At 37.1% G+C, this 23,876-nt stretch overlaps 1 protein-coding gene across 5 annotated transcripts in view; it reads right to left on the bottom strand.

Moving 5' to 3' along the window:
• The window catches only part of DCLK1 (doublecortin like kinase 1), a 228,292-nt gene that overhangs the window by 36,805 nt on the left and 167,611 nt on the right, over positions 1–23,876 (bottom strand). For 3 of the 5 annotated variants that reach the window (XM_066544908.1, XM_066544910.1, XM_066544909.1), the window contains 3 exons: positions 6,484–6,568; positions 5,016–5,124; positions 149–206 (listed from right to left, as the gene is read on the bottom strand). In XM_066544908.1, coding sequence (XP_066401005.1) covers positions 149–206; positions 5,016–5,124; positions 6,484–6,568 — 252 coding nt within the window. Of the gene's footprint in view, positions 1–148; positions 207–5,015; positions 5,125–6,483; positions 6,569–12,532; positions 12,758–13,321; positions 18,131–23,876 lie in introns of those variants that run through there. The other 2 variants (XM_066544911.1, XM_066544912.1) reach the window with 2 other exon arrangements.

Consider the following 23,876-nt stretch of genomic DNA (forward strand, 5'->3'; position numbering starts at 1 on the left):
AGTCTCCAGCGGGTAGGCAAAGACTTCAACCAAAGAGATTTTAATACTTGTCAGGAAGGACACAATGCCAACAGCTTCTCAAAATGACCTCTCACAAAAAATTTCTTGGAAAAAAAATCTTTTGGTCTCATATTTTTTTTGTACTTACTTTTCCTCTACATTTACTTTTCTTGATTATTTTCAGAGCATATTCTCTACCAGTTGATCTGAGGAAAGAGAAAAAAATTGTATGTTTAATCACATTGAATATTTTTCTCAGTTGAGTTTATATTTGTTTTATCAATATAATAAGTGTAATGAAGAGTTCTAGTAGAATATTCTTTTTTTTTAAAGAAACAAAGCTTAGATTTGACTAGTGTTAGGAAATTCAGCCAAAGTTATTAAATATGCATACCTGAGAAAAAGACATAACTTTTTTGCTTTAAGATGAGAGCATTTCAGTGTTTTCAAAATAAAAAAAATGCTTGACTTTTTCTTCCATTTTTAGTGAAAATTGTTATTACTTTGTCATTTTTATGTAAAAATACCATGCGGTGTTCACAGGTTCAAATATTTTCAAAACAAACAACTTTTGTTTTCTATCCTACAAAAAATATAGCCCACAGAAAATACTTACTTATTTTTTACTTAAAATGGAAAGCAATTTCTTTGCATATCTGCAGTCACACCTGTTATGATAAAAGGTCAGTCCTTGGAATAATTTTTATGTATTCAGTAATTATAGGATATTTAGCAGAGTGAAATATGTTGGCTTTTAGGCAGAATGTGGAAGGTTCTGGAGACAGTAAGAGAAATTAGTTCAGGATGAAAACACATTTCCTTTTAACTACTGTGTTGTTTTGAATTGTTATAGTATTTATCACTACTACATGTATGTAGTTATCTATTATCTAGAATACTAACAGAGACAAATTAGCTTGTGAACAAGTTAACAGTATCAACTTCCACTTCTTAATTAAGTTACAAAACCAAAAGACAGCCGTAAGAATGAAAACAAGAAGCTCTGCCTACAAGCCCCAGTTTCCCTATAAGATGAAATGGAAAAGGGATCATTTAAGAAAAAAATCTTACTGAAATATTTTCATTTTGTAATATGAACCTAAACAGGTTACAAATGTCTTTTACATTGCCTTTAGGTGTGTTTGGTTAAAAATTAAGAAAAAAAATAACCTTTCAATACAGGGTCATTTTTTTCATTCCTCATTTCACAAAAAAACAGTAGTTAAACTGATACATTAAACTGATACAGAGTATCTTCAACAGAGACATTAATGTGTCTAAAAGTGTTCTCAGTCTGTCAAACAGGACATACAAAGTGAGTAATACACTGCAGCACTGTATCTGGAAAGCAACTGGGCATTTTCATTCCCATATTAAAACATGGAGGACTCCTCTGGCAATGATGTACCACTAATTTTCAATTTCAGGAAAAATGGATAATTCAGTAAAAAGCAAAAATACCACCAAAATATTCATTCTGTTTATGTTCCCTGGCAAAGAGCTAAAACTGCCTCTATTAGGACATTAATTAAAAGAAGTCACACAAGATAAGAAAGTTTATGAATTGGGGGAAAAATTACAGCATATCTGTTTAAGATTTACACAAATAAAAACTTCTCCTATCTGTACTCCCCCACAGAGGGGTTTAGTGCTACAGTCCCCCAAAATGGGCTGTACTTCATGTGGGGTGCCCCTATCCAGTGCTGCAGTGGCTACAGTCCAAGCTCAGTGAGGGTACAGGAAGAGATTTGGACACTATTTTTGGGACTAGAAGGAGAAGGTTGAACAAGAAATATTAGAAATTAAGATATCTGGGGTTCAAACTGAGACAAAATATAGCCTCTTTCAATAGTAGTCTCTTTCAAGCTGCTTGGTTGCCCTAGGAATGCTTCCTTTCTGTCATGAGAAAGGAAATTGATGGTTTTTGTTGGCCATGGGAGACTCCACGTACTCCAAGACATTGGGAAATCTGAGCTAGTGAGGAAATGTCAGCATTTGAAAGTATCTGAAAGTTAAAAATGAACACATATAAAAACACCGCAGGACAAATTGTGCGTACGATGGAACAGATATGTAACAAGCAGATGACAACTCTGACTGGTCTTTGTTTTGGTAAAAAGACAATTAAAGCTAAGATAATGTAAATCCTTTCCCCTGAAAAGCTGCAGAACCGTGGCCTGTCAGCAGCACAGCAACTTACACACCACAAAAAATTTGCATGGCCATGTCAGAAAGTCATCATGAAACAGGCATCTCACCTCTCACCTAAACAATAAAAAGGGACCACAAAAAGAAGGCAACATGTTGTTGCTGGACAGGAGTCTGGACCCACTGCACTACCACAGAGTTGACTTCTAGCTCATAACAGGGCTGGGTGCCATGTTCCCTGGCTCTTTAAACTGTTGCAAACTTCACGGAGATGTAGACTGCACTGGAGACAAAAATCTATCTTTGTTGTATTTTTGCATGCATTAAATGTATTTAAGAGTGTGTCCCTGCGCCTTCACAGATGCTCAAAATGGGATTTAGAAGTCCACATGTGAAAATTTTGGAGATGGTTTTTGGTTTCTATTTAGACTGTTCATTGTCAGAGGAAAACTCCTGTGAATGTATTGAAGCGCTCACAGACTGATCTCACAGCAGTGGAGAAGGAGTATTCATGTGACCAGTGTAGCAAGACCCATTCCTACTTGTTTAACACCTTATGGTGCTATTCCTTTGAAGTGTAATGCACACAGGAATTATACTTCACAAGGAAATGGAAAAGTTCTCTGTCCCAAGTATCACCCCATTAATTCTGGCTCTGCAAATGATGGACATATCAGACTTTGAAGTGAGGTGGTTAGAGATGCTTAAAAAAAAGACTGAAAAGAATATTTTTGAAGGTGTTTCACAGGTACTGGTATAATTTACCCTCCGAATCTTTAATTTCTCCTTCCACACCTGTGATGGCAAGGATATACTGCTTTAGAAGTATAAACTAACAGAAACAATTCCACTTCAATTTTCAAAATCTCCCAAAGTGGTAGCTCTCTAATAGAAATGGGATCTATGGAACGGTATAGCTCAGAGACCACAAGACTATATATCTGGGAATACCTGGGTAAAAATGCTATTTGAGTACATTAGACACACCATGTTACTGGATACTGCTGGGACCTGCGGGATAGACAAGAGGACAGGAAACAGTTTTCATTCAAGTTCTCCAGGATATTGTAATCAGCATTATTTTTAGGTGTGATGGGACCTACATTTAATTTTGTTCATGTGTTTTCTCTCCATTTGGGAAATAATTGTGACATGCACACTAGTACATTTGTACTGTCTCTGAGCAGCACAAATTGCATTTTCAGCTGAATGAGTTTATTAAAACCACAAGTTCTCATTATTTTACCTTCTAATCTGCTTTTCCCAGTCACTATTCACTTTACCTTTAGCTGCCTTTTTCTCTTTTCTTAGAAAGAGAGTTTGGGTGAAAATGGGTATTTTCACCCATTTCTTTAATTAGTCATGCCCCTCCATAGGGTATTTCAGTGCTTCCTTTCTTTCATATTTTTTTGCTTTGCTTCCTTTAGGTTTCCATACAGTTTAGTGCTCAGAACCTGAGGTTTGATCTGAACAGCTACTGTCCTCTGGATGACCAGCTCCACCAAGAACTCACTCTGGAAGAATACTAAAGGCCTCACCAGAACTTTGGCCAAGTCCCACAAGCACACTGTCAGCTGATACAAAATCTACTCTCACCCTTTTCCCCAACAGCTGTCTTCATGATCTCCAAGTTGCACTTTTGGATGCAGAGGTAGACCCGTATTTTTCCAAGGGGACTAGTTTAAAACCAGCCAAGCTAATTTATCATTGTCTGTCAGGAGATTTAATCTCACTCTCCAGGGTTTACATCATATTTTTACAGGCTAAAGAGCTGTTTTTTGTTTGAGCCCAAAGGTGAAATTATAGTCCTCTCTAAGAGTCTTCTCTTCAGGATATGGTAATAGTGGATAGAAAACTTAACTGATGAAATTTCATTCTCAAACCTTGACATCTCTATTGCTCTCTCTTTTGGACACCTCCAGCTATGGCAGTTTTTTGTTTGTCTGCACTGCTACTAACATGAGCAATCCTACAGTTTTGCATATAGAAAAAAAGACAGAAATACCTTCTGTCTTTTATATCCCGTAGTCTCTTATTTTTAACAATACCACTAAAAGGCAACCACAGTTCTGCTTAGAGCATTCCTCCTTGGTTCCATATTTTTTATACTCTTAAGGTTGGGTAGAGCAGGTTCAAGCCTGAACAGATTTAGAAACAGACATATGAATATGTCAACCTGGACATTTTCAGCAACACTGACAACTGAGGTGACTTGTGACTTCTCCAATCTGGAGTAGATGGTAAAATCAAAGACTGTTTTCACCTCTTAACAGTAAAGGTCACTGAAGAAGTTAGATTTTGGTGTCTGCAGTGAGGCTCATAAAGTTGGAACGAGCAAATATAATGGCACAAAGCAGGCAAGCAGGAGTTAGATGTCCATTAAATTAAAAATAAATAAGAAAGAGACTACACCTCAGTGTCAGATGGCAGAGTAGTTTGATCCAAAATTACCTCTTTGTGCTGACCATTACCACTGCACCCCAAACAGAGAACTTCCTGACATCTTTACAGAGTGCTGCTGTATGTGAAATGTTCCACTGGTCTAATGTAAAAGGAGAATTGCAAGAACATACTGCAAGAAAAGATGTTATTTCAGTTCAACAAGAGAGATTTAACAGAAGGAAATGGTAACATCACGTGGAGTGTAGCAGAAAAAACCCATATAAACCCCACGAAGAATAAAATTCATAGATTGCCCCTTAAACTCACTCATTTTTTAATTTGAGAGGACATTAGTTTTTCCATCTGGCATTGAAACATTACTTTATTACATTTCTGTATTCTACAAATAAAGATACGATCTGGAGAAAGCATGACATTAATATTTAAATTATTTTTTACAGTAATAAGCATATTATCCTCCTCACCTTTCTATACACTCCTTCACAATAGCAAAATTTCCGTCTCCTATAGTTCTTCCAACTTTATATCGCTCTGCTATTGACGCTGGAACCTGGAAACCTTCCTCCAACACTTCTGAAAGAATCATTAGTACATTTTTATTGTTAGTGAAGGAAACACAGATGTTGCACATAACATGCATTTTAAGTCCACGGTTTAGGAGCCTGGAAACCATTCAGTCAGTATCTCACTTACTGTACAGTGAAACCATGCTGCTGACATTGTACTCAACAGGTTTCATGCAGATACAATAATGAAAAATAAGACTTCTGGGGGCTCAAACATACCACCATTTGAGTGTTATATAGATGCCATTGCAATATGCCCCCAAGACATAACCAAAATTGTATTTTTTTAATTACGAAAAGGCCTCTGTGATCTGCACAAGCGCAGACCAGCCTCCAAAAAGGGCTGGAACTCCTTGACACAGCATGATTAAATATATGTACCAAAGAAGTCCAACACTCAAGCACTTATTTTATTACATCCTGTAAACTGAGACATCCATAAAACTCCTCATGTGCTAAGTGCTAGTCCTCCCCATCCCCCAATATCAAATATTTAGTTTTTAAACAAATGTTCTCAATAATACTACCTCGCATGCAACCTGGGTACCAGATGTTTAGGTAAAATTGCATTACACAGTGTCTAAGCATAGGAAAAACTTGTAGTTTAATGTGTTTTAGTGCTCATTCCTGTACTATTATTTTTAAATGTATTTGAAATAGTGTTATAAATAACTAACATGCCTCTAAAAGCTGACTGTAAACTGCAGCTGATACAAACTACTATATAGATATTGTAATGTAAAAAAAATAGCCTCTCAGAAATGTGATTTGTGTTTACACTCTTTAAGACAGTGCATTTAACAGTGCATTATTCTGTCCTTTGTTCCAGTTGAGTATTAAAAGTGAATGCTAGGAATGCTAGGACACAAGGATGCTGGGGTTTGTCTGAATTCACAGACAGCATGAAGAGTTATTCTCCAACAGGAGCACAGATACACACACATGTACATAGATGTGTATGTGAGCCGGCAGTGCTCGAGCAGACCTTGTCCCTTAGCCAACTTGCTCAAAGCCTTAGCAGGGAGTAGGACTATCCATTTCTGAGTAAAGGCCCAGGACTGCAGTGTGTTCTTTAGCACCATGGAAGATGAGACAAAAATACTGAAATAAGCCAGTCAGCATTGTGTTGCTTGCAGAAATAAAAGCTCAAGTGTTCCACAATAAAAATATCTCTGAAGAGTGATGTCCAGATCAACTCTGATCCAGAGTGAACCTAACTGGTTTGCTAAGGCTGAGGAGCTTCCTCACAGAAAATCATCCAGCCTGCAATGCTCCCACCTTCTCTGTCAGGAAGAATGAGTCACTTCCTACACAGCTGCTGTTATCACTACACTGACTGCTTTGAAATGTTAGCTCCAAATGTTACCTTCTGCAGGGCCATCATTTTCATCCATAGAGCTGCAAACTTTGGTGGATGCTAATGAGGTAGAGGAGCCACTGTGTTGGGAGCTCTGGAAATGGAGACACAAATGAAAACAGATGATTTTTAAGAAGCACGAGTACCTACAGCACGTTCCTGCTGGACACATGTCCTGGAGAGGCTTCAGTGTTCCTTATGTAAAGTATCTATTTACTTTGCTGGATGGATTTGTGGATGCTTGGGAAGAGTCCAATTTCTTCCACTGCAATTACACTTTTGGTAACCTCACTTTACTGGAGAGATCCTTGATCCACCAAGGGAAGCAATGTGCCTGCAAGAATACACTGACGTATGCTCCAACAGCTTCTCCCTATTCCACAAACATTTTGGCAGGGAAAACTGAGGAGCTGTATGCCCTCTGCAGGCTGGAGACTGTGCTCTTAGAGACCCTATTAACTCAGCAGGCACTAGAGGAACCTAAGTCTTTAGCTGGCTGTGTTATGTGCAGAATTCCTCAATTTTACAAACCTCCCTCTGTTGAAATCTTCCCCATTTTTGTTCTAAAAGGGAGAAATCATTATGGCAGTGTATGGACAAAATAAAATGTCAGGGTGAATAATGGGTGCTGTTTCATAGAAGCATTTGACTGGGGGTGGCTCACTTGAGGCAGTGACTCTGTTCTTGTGCTCTGTTTCAAGTTCTTGTCCTGTCTGTACAGCTAATGGGGGAGGGTGGTGTCTCTGTGGCCCCTCAAAGGAAACTTGTAGCCACCCGCCTTGGATGCCAGAAGTGTAGGAGGCAGGATCTCACCAGGGAAGCCTTCCAAAGCACCTATCAACATCTATCAGACTTTAGGAAACCTGCTTCATCCTTCAACCTACAGACTTTAGGAAAACTGCTTCATCGTGCATCTAGACGGATGAAGCTACACAGACAATTGAGATGGACTGGATTTCACCCAAAACTTTTATCCTGTGGTGCATAACATTTATACCTCATCTTCAGGATTTCCTATCTTCAGAGGAAGCCAGAAGAAGCTACAAATGTAATGGTGGCCCTTCAAACTTAAAGCCAAACTAAGCATTTCCTCTGGTCCTCCTATTACAACTTAAGTGAAAAATATTCAGAGGATTTGCAAATCTAAAACTTTCTTGGGTTCACATCATTCACATGCTGAAAGCGCTGCAGTATTTCATAATCTTCTTCAATTTTAATTTATAAATTACATAGATTGCAGGCTGTACTTCACATAACTAATACTATCACTTCCTTAGCAGTCTCTGCAAGGTTTTTAGATGCCCACAGTCATGGTGCCAACTCACTATACAAATTAAATACAACTACTTTGGAATTATTTCTTTTGTCTGACACTGCAGAACAGAGTTCATGACTGGAGCAAGAGTAACTGAAGTTGCAGCAGTTTGGATATTTGCTGAGTACCAAGCCAGGGAAAACGCAGTCAGCAGACTTAAAATCTGGCCAGTATGCTGAGCTCATTTGAACAGAATAACTTTTAATTTCTCCCACAACAAAGGTCAGATGACTTAGACAAAGTCTGAACTTGGCCTATTTTTCACTAAACAATCCTGAGAGCTTGCACATCCCATCTACCATGAGATTCTTTGCCCTTGTTTCCTTTAATCAACCGCAGCTCCCTCTTTTCATCCAGGCAAGTATTTCTTCTGAGCTTTGACCAGAATTGAAGAATGCATTAATCAGTTTTTGGACTGTTTTTGTTGCCTCTTGACAACAGAAGTCAGCACTGAGTGATTTTATGCAGTTTGCTACGATACTGCTGCTCTTGTTTCATGGTCAGGACGTGTTTATATATGTTCCATTCCTGTACTAAACTCTGTGTGACATCCCAATAAAAACTTACCTCTGGTTCATTTTTGAACAAGTGAGCAGATGTGGATCAGGGTAACGGGGAAATGCTAGGAGTTCTCATGCCTGGAGAAGTCAGTCTCAAAGCCTATTTTTATACACATGTAATGAGAGAATTGTTTCCTTTACAGTCCTGCTTGTAAAATAAGCAGAAAAACATGTTCTCTCTACTCATCCTGCTGTGTTTGTTTGTTTTCCTAGAACAGACATCCAATTTCATACTAATTTTCCCTCTCACAGTATTTTCTGTAAGGAATTACAATTTAAACATGTTTAATATTTATTACTTTTATGATCAGGAATGAATCATTACAACATTTAAGGAGTACAATCACAAAAAGGTTAGTGCTAGAATTTCAACAGATTATTTAACAGCTACTTCTTTTTCATTTTTTGCACTTTAGTGAGATTACACTTTTAAGTAGATGTCAGGTCAAGGCTGCTGATTGCATAGCACTGCAGCTTCCTTTAGCATCCTGATGGCTTCTTTACAGTCTTGCAGTCATTGCTCTCATCTGTGAGAATGGCAGATGTGAAAATCAAGACCTAACTCAGTGGCCACATCTTCTCAGAATGGGTACCTAGAGACATTCAAATTTTTATTTGAGGACTGAATTTTTCAAGGACCTTAAACCAAGGCTTAGCTGAGAAATGCAATTGCTCAGCCCTTCCAAAACTAGGTATCTTTAAAGGTTTATTTAAACAAAGCATTTTAGCAAGTGTTTCAATTTAAATACAAATAATCTTAACGGTCTACACATGAGTGAAATTAAATTGACTCCTAAATATGTCTTGGGCAAACTCCTTAAATATGTATTTAACCTAGGTTTAGTCTAATAGACTGAAAAAAAGTGGCCCACGGAAAATTTAAAATTTTAAAGGAAAAATTTACTTCATACTGATGTTTTAAGTGACTCTACTTCTTTTCTTATAGGCACTGTTAAAGATGGGAAGGCTAAAATGTTATTTGTTAACAGAAGAACTGAAATAATGCATTAGTAGCATATAACATACCACTAGTTTGCAAACAAAGCATACAGCCCCTTTGGTGACATCAGCCTGCGAAGCATTGGCACGGAGGCAGAGGCAGAACTTGCCAGTGACAAGGAAGCAGTAGCTAGGAAGAATTGCTAAAAATACACACTGAGACTTTTAAAACTTTAAATAATTATTGAAAAATGTATCAAAACATACTCTTCATTACCTTTGCTGAACCCCTCCTATTAAAAGAAGAGATTGAAAATAAATCAGGAACTGGACATTTGCACATATTCACCAAGTCTGCTGGCAGCACCCCTTTCACAATTAAAGAGATGTTACTGGATAAACATGACACAAATATTTTCATCTTTATTCAGTCCTCTCCAACAACACACAGGCATTTATGTATTTATCTTCACTTTGGCTAGAAAGAGATTTCATTTATTTAGACTTTAATTAGCTCGCTGTTCTCACAAGCTGAGAGCCCTGCGGGTCCAGCAATCCTTGTGGGTCTCAGCGTTCCTTCCAGTTGGCTTGCCAATCGTGAGGCAGTCTGTCGTGTGTGCTGTTGCTCTCACAGATGTGGACCCCATCAGGGATCTTGCAGATGGGGGGGGGGGGGGTAAAAAAACCCTAAGCAAGAGTATAATCTCTTCAACACACAGACTTTAATGTAATTAGCTGGTTTAATTTTAAGAGATGCTGAGGTGCTTGGAATGTCATCGCTTTCACACAGATTTAAAGTTGCACAGGTTGCCAGCACATGGCCAGTTTTATGGCACACCTTCATAAAAGCAACAGCATAAAAAAAATCAGGTCTTTGGTGTAAGGATTTCAGATCCTATTCAGGTTTATATAACAGATGGCCAGCACACCACACACCTCACTGATGTGAATGGAAACATTAGCACTATAGAGTTTCACCCATGTCTCACCTGGAGATTTATTTTGCAACTGTTTGGTAAATAGCTTTATCTCAGTGGAAATTGTGCTAAATTCATGGAAAAAAAAAAGCAGCAAAATAAAAATTACTGTAATGTCTCCTCTCTCCTGATACTCACCTTTGTCCTAAATTAATCTTAAAATCCCGTTCCAACTAAACAGCAGGAATTATTCTTGTGGACTACTAGTGTTAGCAGTTATGAAAAGAGACTTAAACAAGTATGACTAGAAAGTTTGTTAGTGTAATTCAGATTCCTGAATCTCAAACCCCAAACAGTGCATTCTATTTTCTAAACCTCTCAAAACCTTTCTTAGCACATGTGGAGTCTACAATGTGTCTCAACAATAGATTCCTTTGTATTTTTCCAGTACGAAGGAAGCATCTGGATGAAATGTGAGTAACAGAAAAGCACACAGGTGTAGTGCTAAGTTTGGATCCCATGAAGAGCTCTACTCTTTTAGAAACTGTCTTAATGAAGTGAGAATTAAAATTAGTAAATAAAGTGTAAATTCAGGAAGGAGGCTCAGAGAAGGGAATTATTAATGTCTCTAAATTATGCCTCCTAAGATGTCCCCATTCCAAAGAACTCTACAGAATCTTAAAAAAAAAAAAAACAAAACAAAAAGATAAGCATGTCAGTAATATGTGTAAGATGAAGTTCAACGAAGTTCAACTCAGTAAGGAAAAAATAGCTTTAAAAACCAAAACTAAGCATTGAGGCCCCACGCTCACCTCTTTTGGAGCCCATACTAGTGTTCAGTCTGGTTATAAAACAACCTTTCAAGGTAGCTGTTACGGCTTCCTGACAAGCTCAGCTCCTTTGCATAAAGATGATCATGAATAATGGTAAAATAAGGACAACCATCCAGTACAGGTATTAGCTTTTAAAGACTTTGAAGGAGACCAAAAAATTCCCATAATACTTATCAGTGTTAAGCAAGAAATAAGTAAGTCAATGAACAGCAAAATGGTACATTACCAGAGAACAAAGGCAGAGGACAGCTGATTTAAAACAATAAAGTAATACATTTTGATGTAACTTTTAAGAAGAGAAACTGATTTTTTTATTATTCAACTTAGAGAGAAGTAAAGGGTTACACTGAAGTTCCCTCTTCCAACTATATCCAGTGAAAAATGTTTTTCATTTTCTTTTGTTTAACCTTACATTTTTATGCCCAGTCAGCTGAGACAGGGAAAAAAAAGCTTTCATACAGAGTTGGCAAAAAAATTACTTCATGAAGAAACATGAAATCCACAATCTTCATGCTGAAAGAATGGAAACTAATGGAGTTCAATTATCGAAAGAGAAATGATGCAATTGTTTTCTTTTCCAGTTTGGACACTGCACTAAACCAGCACATCAGATTCAAATTTATTTATAAAGTGTTTCATCTGGAAAGGAACAGTAAAAAATGTATGCAAACCTTCTTACAAACTTATTTACAATTCTACATCCTGCCCTGTTTTGTTAGACACTTGACTTGAGAGAGGCCCTACACAGGGAAGTGAGTTTTTTTTGTTGCTGTTCATTTATGCAATTCAGGATTTACACAGCTTGGAGAAGAGATAAGTTCAAATGACACAAGAAATTATCTGGTGTATTATCAGGGTCTTGTGTTGGTTTTCTTCTTTGAGGGATAGAGGGACAAATGGGAGAATTTGCAACGAAATGGAGCTGACAGACTGAAGTTAAATTTGCAAGCTTGAAGCACTTTGATTTATTAAGATCCTCTAACTAAGCTGCAGCATTGGATGCTTATACACTCATTTGATTTGTGTAACAAGACAATTCAGAAAGACAAATATAGTTTCCTACATGGTATTTAACAATAAATTTAAATCTAACCTCCACTAGTTCCTAACAGCTGCTTCCAAAGTTGAGCCATAATTCACTCTAGGCTCACTCACCCTTTGACATCATTCAGAAAAGACTGATGATATAAAAAGTGAAATATCCGATTTGTGGTATCGGAAGTTATTACAGTCATTTCTGCATCCTTATTGAGGTTAACATAAAAAGTTACATGTACAGTGATACAATGTGAAGGTTTCCTTTTACCTCTTCTAATGTTATACACAGGTAAAGTTTTCTACTCAACTACAGAATAAAAATTGAAAAGCTACAAATCTAAAGGAGGTTCTTATTTCTTTCACCTAATTAAGGGCACAGAAAAATAACCACATCACTTTAAATTATTTAGTTGTATTTTAAAAGCTCTCCTGGTATTTTTAACTGTTTCTTGGTAGAGACAGAAACTGCAGTCATTTTGTTTCTACTCTTCCCCATTTCACTCATATTGTTTTCCTTTTCACTTGTGTACACCTTTTTTAGGCAGAACTATTTACCAGCAACCAAGGGCATTTCAAAACTAGAACTTTTATCAAGCCCACAGTTTCCTCCGGGAACATCAGCTGAAGCATCAGGCTGGCAGATGACATGTCAGAATTTGTAACATCTCTCTTCCCCCATCCCTGCCAAACAAGAAATAAAACTAGGCTATGGATATGTGGATATGCATTTTTAAAGAGTGGAAAAATGTATCACAAAATTAGGTACTTATTTTAAAACACACCAGGTATGTTCAGTACTATTAGCTTTTCACAAGCATATTTTCCTAATACTTGTCTTAGGGGAAGTGCTGCTGCGGCTCAGGCTGTTGGTAGGGAGCTGGTACCTTGCTTTGGATATTCTACTAATTCCCCACTTCAGGCTTCAAATCTAGCCCATCATGTGCACACAAATTTACCCATAAGCAATTCCAGGCAGTTATATTTACTGTCTTCACAACACCCACTACAAACCAAATTCCTCCTTGAAGCATTTTTTCTATCTACACACTAAAGCCCCGAGTTTATAACTAAAGAAAAGACACTGAATGCATCTACTGTTTAAAGTAACCCATTAGGATGCACAAATCCAATATGCTTACACTAAGGTTAGATGGACAATGTTGATCCAAAATGAGCAAGCAACACCAACTGCAAGAATTAAAGCCTGTTAATTATGTTTCCAAAATAAATTCTCTGAACAGTATGTATTTTTAATATATATTTATTACATCACTTACAAGAATCTACATTAATGTTAAATCTAGCAAAATAACAAATTGCAACCAGGATGACATGGTCAAATATGAAACACAAGTACAATACAGTATGATGAAACAATGGCACAAAAATGAAGGTGATTTTCATCAGCTGATTATAAGAAATAAAACATTCATCGGTATTTATTTTGCAAGTTTTACATGTTTTGTTGATAAATCAACAGCTTTCTTTTTGGTTTCCTGCATCACATGAATACAAAAATGGTATATTTTTAAAAGCAAATATCCAAGCACTTTTCATTAAAAAAAATAATTGTATGCATAACTTTGTAAAATCTTAAACTTATGTTGTAAATGTGCCAATATTTACAATATCATAGTGCAACTAAGAAAACGAAGAGGCCTTAACACAAACATTGTTAGCTCCTCTTTCACTAGAGCCCAAATTCCAAAACACTGTATTGCAGGGCAAACCACAACCTAATTACCCATGTAACACCAGACAACAAGGACACGCTGAATATAGTACAGCTTTCTTCACGCTTCACTGCTGAGGGTTTATTGGAGCGAACGGGAGGACAACCACCATGCGCGATCAGGGACACAGAACCGCGCAGGAGCGCGAGTGCGCGCTCAGCCCTGCGCGACACAGCTCAGGTGTCACCTACAGACCCACTGCCTGCCTGGGGGCAGCTGCCAGCTGGAGACAGGCCAGCTGAGCCGGCCAAAATTGTCACGGCAGCAAGCACAGCTCAGAGCAGCCCCAGCCCTGCTCAGCAGACCCTGGTTTCTGGATGGAAGGGCTTTCCTGAGGGAAGCACACTCATTTCCAAAGAGGGGGACAACCACTTGCTTGCTTTGCTCTGCACGTAAAGGTATTGCTGTCTGTGCTTTGTAAAGTTACTTTTCATCACTCATAGTTGCAAGCTCTTGTCACTAGCAGATAGAGCTGAAAGTGAAGATTCAATAAAAACTGATCTTGGATTTGGTTGCACACCATTAACTGGATATAAAAAAAGCACAGACAACATTAACCTATGCATTCATCAAGTGATGAGGTAATTTAGCACCATAAAGATTTTCTGTCTGTTAATTTCTCTACATTTTTGACAGAAACAGTAAACTTGGATTGATCAGAGGTTCTTTATATTATTGTTAATTCATTTTACATTCAGAGTGCAGTTTTTGTAATATATGCACTATATAAAGTTCACACAGCAGTGTGAATTATGAAGTTGCAGAAGAAAACACAATTATCTCAATTTTTATTCCACACAATCTCAATCCAGTTGTTCTTCTAGGGGCTTTGTAGGAACTTTATATATCCTTTCTTGTAATATACATTTATAGCCACAATATTAATACCCCAGAATTTTTATCTTTCAGCCAAATATGCCCTGTGAAAATGAACTGAAGAGAAAATTATATTACTACATATAATGTACTGTCTCTGAATTATTTTACAAATTGGGAAGCAATTTTCACATTGCATAATGAATGCTAAAGATTTTATGATTTCAACAAAAGAACTTCTAATTTTGCATGACTTAATGTACTTCAGAACAGCATCATTGAAGAGGAGGAATAAGACTGAACATGTTAAAAGAATACCATTCCCAATATTCAAATTTCAATTTTCAGTTTAGGATTAATGTTTTGTCTGTGTGTATGTATTTGTGCGTAAGGTTCAATCCTTCCCACCTTGGAATCAAATGGTGGGCTTGCCACTAACTTCTGGTTTTCAGTTTGAAATTAGCCCTTGTTCATGGATGCGATCTCTTAAAACAGTACAGAAATTCCTTGGGGTAGCTGCTCAGCAAGTAATGGTTGGTGCAGCTCCACCAACTTTAACAGAGCTGCAGTGAATCCCACCAGACGAGCATCCTCCTGTTAAAACATTTTCCCCATTTATTTGTTTAAAGTCACAAATGTGACATAACAGCGCATGGGTTCCAAAGCCATTAATCTATGTATGTGTGCATGTGCGTGTAAATATAAACATACGCATTCTGTGCTTCACACGTGAACTGCTTGTTGCACAAAAGAAGAAAAGAGATTTAAAAAACAAAATGAAACAAAGTTGCAGAAAGCATTAGGGAAATAATCACAAGTATTCATAAAGCTCAAAGGGAAGCAAAGCTATCACAATCTATACAAGACTCTTTAGCTGCATCATAATCACCTTGGAGTAGGCACAAATAATGCAGCATACAAAGAACTTTCAGAGGTTCAAACACTATAAAGTTGCTTAAGCTATTCTATTATTTAATGTAGTTGATGAAATCTAGGAACAAACTAAAACCTGTGCTGTTGCAAGCAGAATTACAGCATCAAGGAACACAATTTCAGTTCCACCCATAAACTGAAACCTTCTGGTCTTGCTCAAAAGAAACATTTCATTTCTGCTCATGTATAATGGGAATTACATTCCACACAAAAAAGGATCTCAAAGTCTATAAACAGTGTACCTTTTCAATCTCTAAGGGACTTTCATTCCTAAAATGAAATATTAATGATACGTCTTGCCCCTGAATAGCCCCTTAATACAAGTCATATGTTGAAATGATTAAATGTTATGAACTAGCATAATCTTTCTTAAAACAGTCTTGATGGAGAACTCACTATGATAACAATTACTGATATAAGGTCCATTTTTCTTTTCCACAGCTAAGCAAAGCTGTGGGATTCAGGTTTGCTGGCAATCTGTACTCCCTGGGCAGAACAGTCTTAATAAACTGCCTAAAGCAGCAGTAGCCTATGTGGGAGAAGGGAAGGAAAATAAAATTCCTGGAATTTATTTTCTTTAGAGGAAAAAACAATTTTTAAAATGTCAGTAAGTATTTTGCTCAATCTGGTCTAGTTGCCTGAATTTTTGGAAATTGATTCCAATGCACCTTTATATAATACGCATTTCTCAGGATCAAGTAATAGATTTTGCAAAGACATTCCCTCATAACAACTGAAAATGCAAGTAACTTCACAGCTGTGAACTTTTTCAGTAGAACAGGGCAGCCTCTGCATTATGGTATGGGGTGAGAGATGGACTGTTCTTATAGCTGGGAACAGTTTTAGATTGAACTCTGAGGCAGGAATGGCAAAACATGCATTTCAAAAGGGAATGACCTGACTGCTTCAGCAAACCTGCCAGACCAATGACTTTCCCTCCAGGTGATACTGGAACCATATATTGGAAACAGAGAAGGTAAGTTTTGTATTCTGCTGCCCTTTTATTTCTTTTTGCAAATATCCTTTGTAAAAAAAATTATGTTGATACAGTAAAGCCGTAACATCACATGCCAACAATTTCCATTTGCTTAATTTTATATGGACAAATCAGTATAAAGGAATTATTTCACTACATTTAGAAGTTGGCATGTGGCAGCTAAACCTTTTCTTCAATTAATTAAATTTTCCTGATTTCAAAATATATTAAATTATCACTAAATAGCTCAAAAATATAAGCTCTATAGATTTTTGCTGAGAATCAGAAACACGCTGATTTCTAATTCTTAAATTATTAGTATTTGAGAAAATTAAAGGAAAGGTATAAGTCTGCAAAAGTGTGTGATCACTACACTATGGACTTTAACACAACGTACAATGGGAAATATTGCTATTATGTAAATTAAGTAGACTAAGATTCTCACAATAAAGCAGCAGAAAACAAACGAAAATTAGTAGATATTTGTTAAGCAACTGGTTCTAATGCATGACCTACTTTAACACTAAAGGAGTTTTGCATATTCATGCTGTATAAAAAGAGCACCTCTAGATACTGTGAAAACAGAAAAATTAGGTCAATAGGAGGATGATTTACAGTATCACCATTTCTGTTGGCCTTCTTTTTAAAATGCACAAAATGTTGTCTTATAGGGAATAGAAAATGATGTTCCCACTCCTAACATAAGTGAATATAATCAACTACTTTCTCAGGTAAAATACATTTTTCCAAAAGATGTCATCAAATGTATGTCAGATGACACTGCTAGACAGCGTATTTGCTCGGTCAGAAATCTGTCCCCATTTGCTTGCAACACATGGATGATCAGCATTAACAGCTCTCGCCAGGTAAAACATTCATAATGCCTGTGAGCACCCTTCTGTTTACAGTCATCAGATGGCAAGGCAGTGAAGAGAATTTGAACACTGCTTTGAAAGAATTACTTTTGTCCTGTGACCACAGGGGATTTCTTCACTTTCATTTGGATAAAAAGATTAAACTTAGGGTGTTTCAAATGTGCATGTTGGGATCAGACAACGTGGTGCAAGCAGTTTAATATGACAGGTTTTTTCTTCTCTACATTTTACCTATTCGTCGGTAAAAGCAAAGTACCCATTAACTGTTCATATCAAAATGAATAAAGATAGATATGGTAAAAGCAGAACATATAATCAGTACCTTTGATGATAAAAATAGTGCTATTCATAAATGTGCCCACTATGTATTTGTGCGTTATATTCACCTTATCCAATCTTTGTGCCTTTAAGTATGCACAATGCTGTTCTAGATTTGATGGACATATTCAATGGCTCATTCATTACAAATTCTTGCATTAAAATGCAGTGATAAAGCCAAAAAATACCCCCACACACTAGAATTAATTTGGCCCCATGTTGTTAATATTAAATATGCAAAACTCTTTTGTGCGATTCACTATTACTGTAAATTAGCAGCTATTTTCTTTAAAAATGTTAAACCTTCATCAAATCACAAACCATAAACATTGTTCCATTTTCTCTTTTACACTGAGTCTCCTACTGAATCCATATCATCCGAAGAGAGTGGGCGATACAGGTCCTGTAAGATGAAGTGCAGTATAGATTTGTTTATTCTGTTTGATTTGTTGCACTGCAACTGTCTTATATTCTTTTTGTTACTGTAGACCAGAAGACATTGTTTAACACAAAATACACATGTTCTATATGCTCATATTGTTGTCTTAATGTCATATTATTATTTTTTAATCAAAAAGATAGATGGTTAGTAAATAAAGCTGAAGTTTCAATGTACAGCATATTCTCAGAGGCAATTATTTTTTTCTTTGAATATTTTCTATTAAACACTATTCAAACAGTATTTTTCTGCTCTGGAGAATCTCTTAATGGTTTGGAAACCTGGAAACATCCATTTAATCTCAAAGGGAATGTATTGCCCTTTTGGCCATTTTGCAGGGGCAGAGTAAGTGCTTACCATACATAAGGTAATAAAAACTTGCCACCCACTAGTAATATAGCATGGATCCAGCAACATTTGACCCCTGAGCTGCTGACACTGAATACTGCTGTTGCCTATGTCGTACTGACAGTGGTGTTCCTTTCCCACAGCTCCTCTGTGCCTGTGTGTGTGTGTGTGTATAAAAAGACAGCATGTTTTACACTTTGTCCCCCCATCACCGTCTCTTTCTGTCGGTAGCCAAGCAACCAGCTCATGACAGCAGAGGGAGAGTCTGAGTGGATCTGTACACTTCATTCTTTCAAAACACTCTGATCCTCTGACAGATCAGACAATCCTCAAGTGCCAGAGGTGCTATGGGATGATACATGGCCCTCTCCCACCTACACAGCACAACAACCCTCGTCAAGACACACAATCTCACGGAATGAAAGCTCTAAAAAGAGAAGTGGTAGAGGACAGGGCACTGTCTTTTTAAGGTGATTTAAGCATACTGATGGTTCAGAGGGGGTTCTGATTGGGCAGGTGCCCAGCATATCTCGTAGCCATTCTCTGATATCTTAAAGGTGTTTTGGGGGATTCTTTCCATATAGAACATATGAACAAATTGCAAGAAAAATCCCTGTAAGACAAAGTACAAGAAAAACATGAGAATGGGAAAGCTGATGGAGCCAGCTTTTGGGTTGACCTTGAATGGATTAGTTTTGCTTTTCTTTAATTACAGTAAGATAACCGAGAGAATAAATGAACAAATCTGAAAGCTATACTACCAAAAAGGACCAGCTAAATTGAATGCTTCACAAATTTCAAACTGTGATCTCAATAAACAATGCAAATTCATATTTTACTTGTAGGCATGATATAAAACGGATTTAAATACCTTAAAGGGGGGTTGATAACCTAGAATGCTTATTCTGTGTGTATTCTGCCAATGGGCATCTATACACACACAGTAGAAGACATTAGACTGGCAGAGTGAAAACAGACCTTAGATGCATTTCTATTATGTTGCAAACAATCTGAACAAGAGAACAATTTTAAATAGACATCTTATTCTGAATACTAACTAGCTAGTTAATTATTAAAATGTCTTTTGGGAATATACAGTTTGGGAATTTCTAATACATACTACAGGAAAAAAGAATCTTTGGATTTGCTAGAGAGGGTAACACCCCAAAATTTTGAATAGTATCTCCGAGGTGACTGCTCTTGCTTCTGAATATTAAAAAAAAATTAAAATTATGCATTTGGAACTAACAAATAAGGTATTTCTGAATTTTAATATTTAGAGAATATTTTTGCACTTCTTTTCATAACTCTATGATTGCTTTAAAGCAAAATCATTCACCAGATTTCAGTGTCATTTTCTCTGCTATTTTACCTGTTTTTAAATACTTGAAAGTCTTAAAAAGTTTCCCTTTCTGAAAGAATTTTTCTTACCTATAATTAGCCAGAGAGCTGTGTGTCTTGAAATTATGAGGAGAATCTATTTCTTATTTTGCATAGATTATAAGAAGACAAAAATTGCTGAATGAATCAGACTTCTTGGCTACATACAACTCAAAAAATCCTTATATAGATAGAATTGAGCCTCTCTAATCAGTGAAGAGGTACCTTAAAACTAACTCTTTTTTATTCTGTAGGTTGCAACATCTAAGAACACAGAAAAAATACTTAAGTTATTTTCTAAATGCCATGTCACCTTTTCTGAGTCTGCATAGTTAACTGCACTCTGTTGAAGTAGTAACTATATTTGTGGATAACACAGTAACTCTACTTCAATCGGCTATTTCAAACCTGAATTTCAAATGTATTAATCCTCTGGGGAAAAAACCTCCAAAAATTAATTATGTTCATAGCAATTTAAAAACTAGAATCTTAATTTCCTATTTAAGAATAAAGCAATAATTAAACTGCACGAAAGAGTAACTATAGCACACAGCCTGCTAGTTAAAATATTCAGAAGCTGAAAATTGGTTGACAGTTAGCTAAGATAGCTGATAAATTGTTCCTAGCTCACTTTCAACTTCGTGAATTACACCCATGAAATTAATCTTTCAAATCTTACTTTCTTCAAATATAGACTGAGTTTCGCAGAAGATTATAAAAATATAACTTTCACTGACTTCTGAATTTCTGGAAACAACTCAGCCAACATACATATGCAAATGAGAAAGGATACATTTTATCTTTTTTGTATTCTGGCTTTTAAGGGTACAAAATTTTACCTATAGGATTACAAGAGTACTGTTTTCCTGAGTATGTACCACAAGACAGTAAGCATGTAACAGCATGTAAGGCCACATTTTTGGCCTTATTCACATCAATCAAAAGCCTTCCTTCAAAGGCCAGAATTCATTTTTTAAAAACAGGAGTGATGAAATGTCAGTAAGTAAAATGATTAATTCCTATATTAAGCAGCCTAATGCACTCCACAGGTCTTTACTATTCCCAGGAAGAAATCCCCACCTTTGTGGAAGTATCTTGCTTTGGTCCCTCTGGATTCAAAAGTCTGACCTCCTTTCAGCTGCTCTTCCAGGAAAAACACTGGCAGCCTGCCTAGAACCCCTGGGCATCGTGATGTCCCAAGCCTACAACTCCTTCACAGCCTTGGATGGGGATGCTGAAGAGCTGATTGATTAGTTTAAGCAAGGTGAAGCAGGCTAGGCTAGAGGAAATGTTCCTATCACCTTCCAGACCCAGTACCTACCACTGGCACCCCATGTACCTGATGGCATGAGAGAACAGAACTCCTGTAACTCTAACTGCACAGGGAGAGGCACAAAACACCACAAATTTCAGAGCTGAGCTGGTGTCCCCAGGACCCAGCATCTTATTTCAGTTCTAAAGCAGTAGCTCCCTCAAACTGCAGGTAAAGAGAGAAAGACAGAGCAGTCAGAAAACCAGCCACCACCTTCAACTCCAGATCACAGCTACAGCAGCCAACACTCTTGCTCCAGGGCAGGAAGATGTCACCTCTCAACAGGGGACAAGATGGGAACTTTAATCCATCTCTTCTCCCTTGTATGTCTATCACAAGATACCAGCACTTCAGCAATCTCCTACAGAATAAACCTCACCCTGCTACTGGCTTGTCAGCACTGTAGCTGAAGTCACTGAAGACAGAACAAAATGCTTTGCGTTTAAATTTCGTTCATGACAATATGGTACATAAAATAACCTCTCTAGGTGAAATTTAAATAAAAAGACACAAAAATCTGTACTAAGACTAAACAGAACACCATTTATATTGCTAACAAGGAAATTATGATTTTCAAGCACTGCGTAATGCCTTATTTATTCATTGGAATGCACATTATAACTTTTAATGACACAATCATATGTTTTTACACTGAACTTCTTACTCATTCACTTCACAAGCTAAACATGAAAGGAGATGAAATAAATTCTCAGACTGAGTGTTAAATTTCCATCCCTGAACTTTGAGTTGATTTTGTAATCTAAATAATGTTATTGCAATGCATTTTACATGATTGCAATCTATCTTTACATGAATATATTCCATGTTTCATCAGGTAAAAAAAATAAATCTGTCTAAAATAAAGCCAGACAAGCATGAAAAGTCCACTACCGAGGTCATGAGGACTGAATACAAATATTGGAGAAGAGAATTCATCTCACTAACAATCTTAGTCTTATCTCTCCTGTAGTACACTTCAATATTTATTTTCCCTACAGTTAGCAGTGTGATTTTGTTACTGCTACACAGCACTTTGCATCCATAATACTGCCACTCCGTGATCCTATTACACTTACACATAAAAAGAAGCCCATCTGCTCTCCTCTTCACATTTCAAAGTCAGAAATCTTGTGCCTAGAAACCTCTTGTGTCTAATGGTGCTGATCACATGGCTCCCACTCACCCATCCACAAACGTTAGCAGAAAAACATTTCTTCACTGTGGAGAGCAAAGCTTCAGTGGTGAGAAGAAAGTTTAGGAAAGTTACCAATGAAAAGAGACAGCCTTACAGCAAATGCAAATCCAATGTAAACTGGTATCATCCATCTAAACAGACGCCCTCACATCACCAATGTATAATTCATTTGGAAGACTCTTTGTTCCCTCTCCAATGACTTATTAATGATTCATTAATAAGCCTTGAGAGCGAGAACAAACAGGTGGGGAAGACATTGCATTCAAGAAGATTTTAGCACCAGCTTACCCACTGGAAGTTACATATTTCCTCTCTGTGTACCGGATGATGAAAACCATGACAATACCCTGAGGCTCCGAGCTGCTGCTCACTGGCTGTCCCTACACTGCAAGATCACAGTCAGCCCCTGTGTCTGTAAACAAGTCATGGCAGAAACCCATAGCTGTATCCCAGATGGAGGGAAGACTTGGACATGCACCATTCCTCATCTCCCTGGCATACATCAGATATGAAGAAGGATCTGCAGGCTAGAAGGGAGTTGTGTCATGCTACAGCTATTCCTGATCTGGGTATCTGGGGAATCAGGTCTACACCAGCTCCTAAAGTCAAGCACTGCCAATTTTGTACATAATCCCCTTATTCTGAGAGACATAAATTGTATCTTTGTTTAAAAACTGAAAAGGCAGAAAAAGCATGTGTTCAAACTCTGTTTATAAACAAGTCTGAGATACAGATTACTGCCTCAGGGATGCTTTCATTGAGAACTGACCACAGTTTAGAAAATACATAGACATCAGTCTTATTTCTTTTAAACAATTAAATAAAATTAATTAGATAAAATTAATTCTATCGGTGTGTGGAGCTTTTGGGTTGAATGAGTAATATTTTATCAGAAGGTTACAGCAGTAACATGGGCATTAGCTTAGTTCTGGATGCTTAGGAATACTGTAGATTCCTCAGTAGATTCCTCAGTAGATTCCTGTAGATTCCTCAGTACAGGATAACTAGGGGGAACCTATAGCTACTATCAACTCTCATCCAGGAAAGTGATGGACACGTGCCTTGGTGCTGATAGTATCTTCACTGCACAAGGCTGTGATATCACAGCTAAATTCCACAGTGCATTCTTTCACCTTGCTTCAAAATCAAAGCAGTCTGTAGATTGTGCAAGTGACAATGCTCACAGCAAGTCAGGAACAAAAGAGATTTCTTTGACATTTTCTTTCACTTGTGAAATATTTAGAAAAAGAAAGTAAAACAAACAAACAAAAAGTTTCGTGAAAAAGGAGAAAAAAACCCTGTTTTTTCCCCCTGAGGATAAACCAGTTTTCAGCATACTCAGCATTTTGACAGACACAGAACAGTTGTATTCCACTTCAGGGTGTTTCACAAACACAAGGATTGTAGCCAGGCTCTTCCACCCTATAGCTCTACACGCATACAAGGGATCAGAAGGGAGAAGGCTATTGGATAAT

The sequence above is a fragment of the Molothrus aeneus genome, chromosome 2 (assembly GCF_037042795.1).
Source record: "Molothrus aeneus isolate 106 chromosome 2, BPBGC_Maene_1.0, whole genome shotgun sequence".
Lineage (NCBI taxonomy): Eukaryota > Metazoa > Chordata > Aves > Passeriformes > Icteridae > Molothrus > Molothrus aeneus.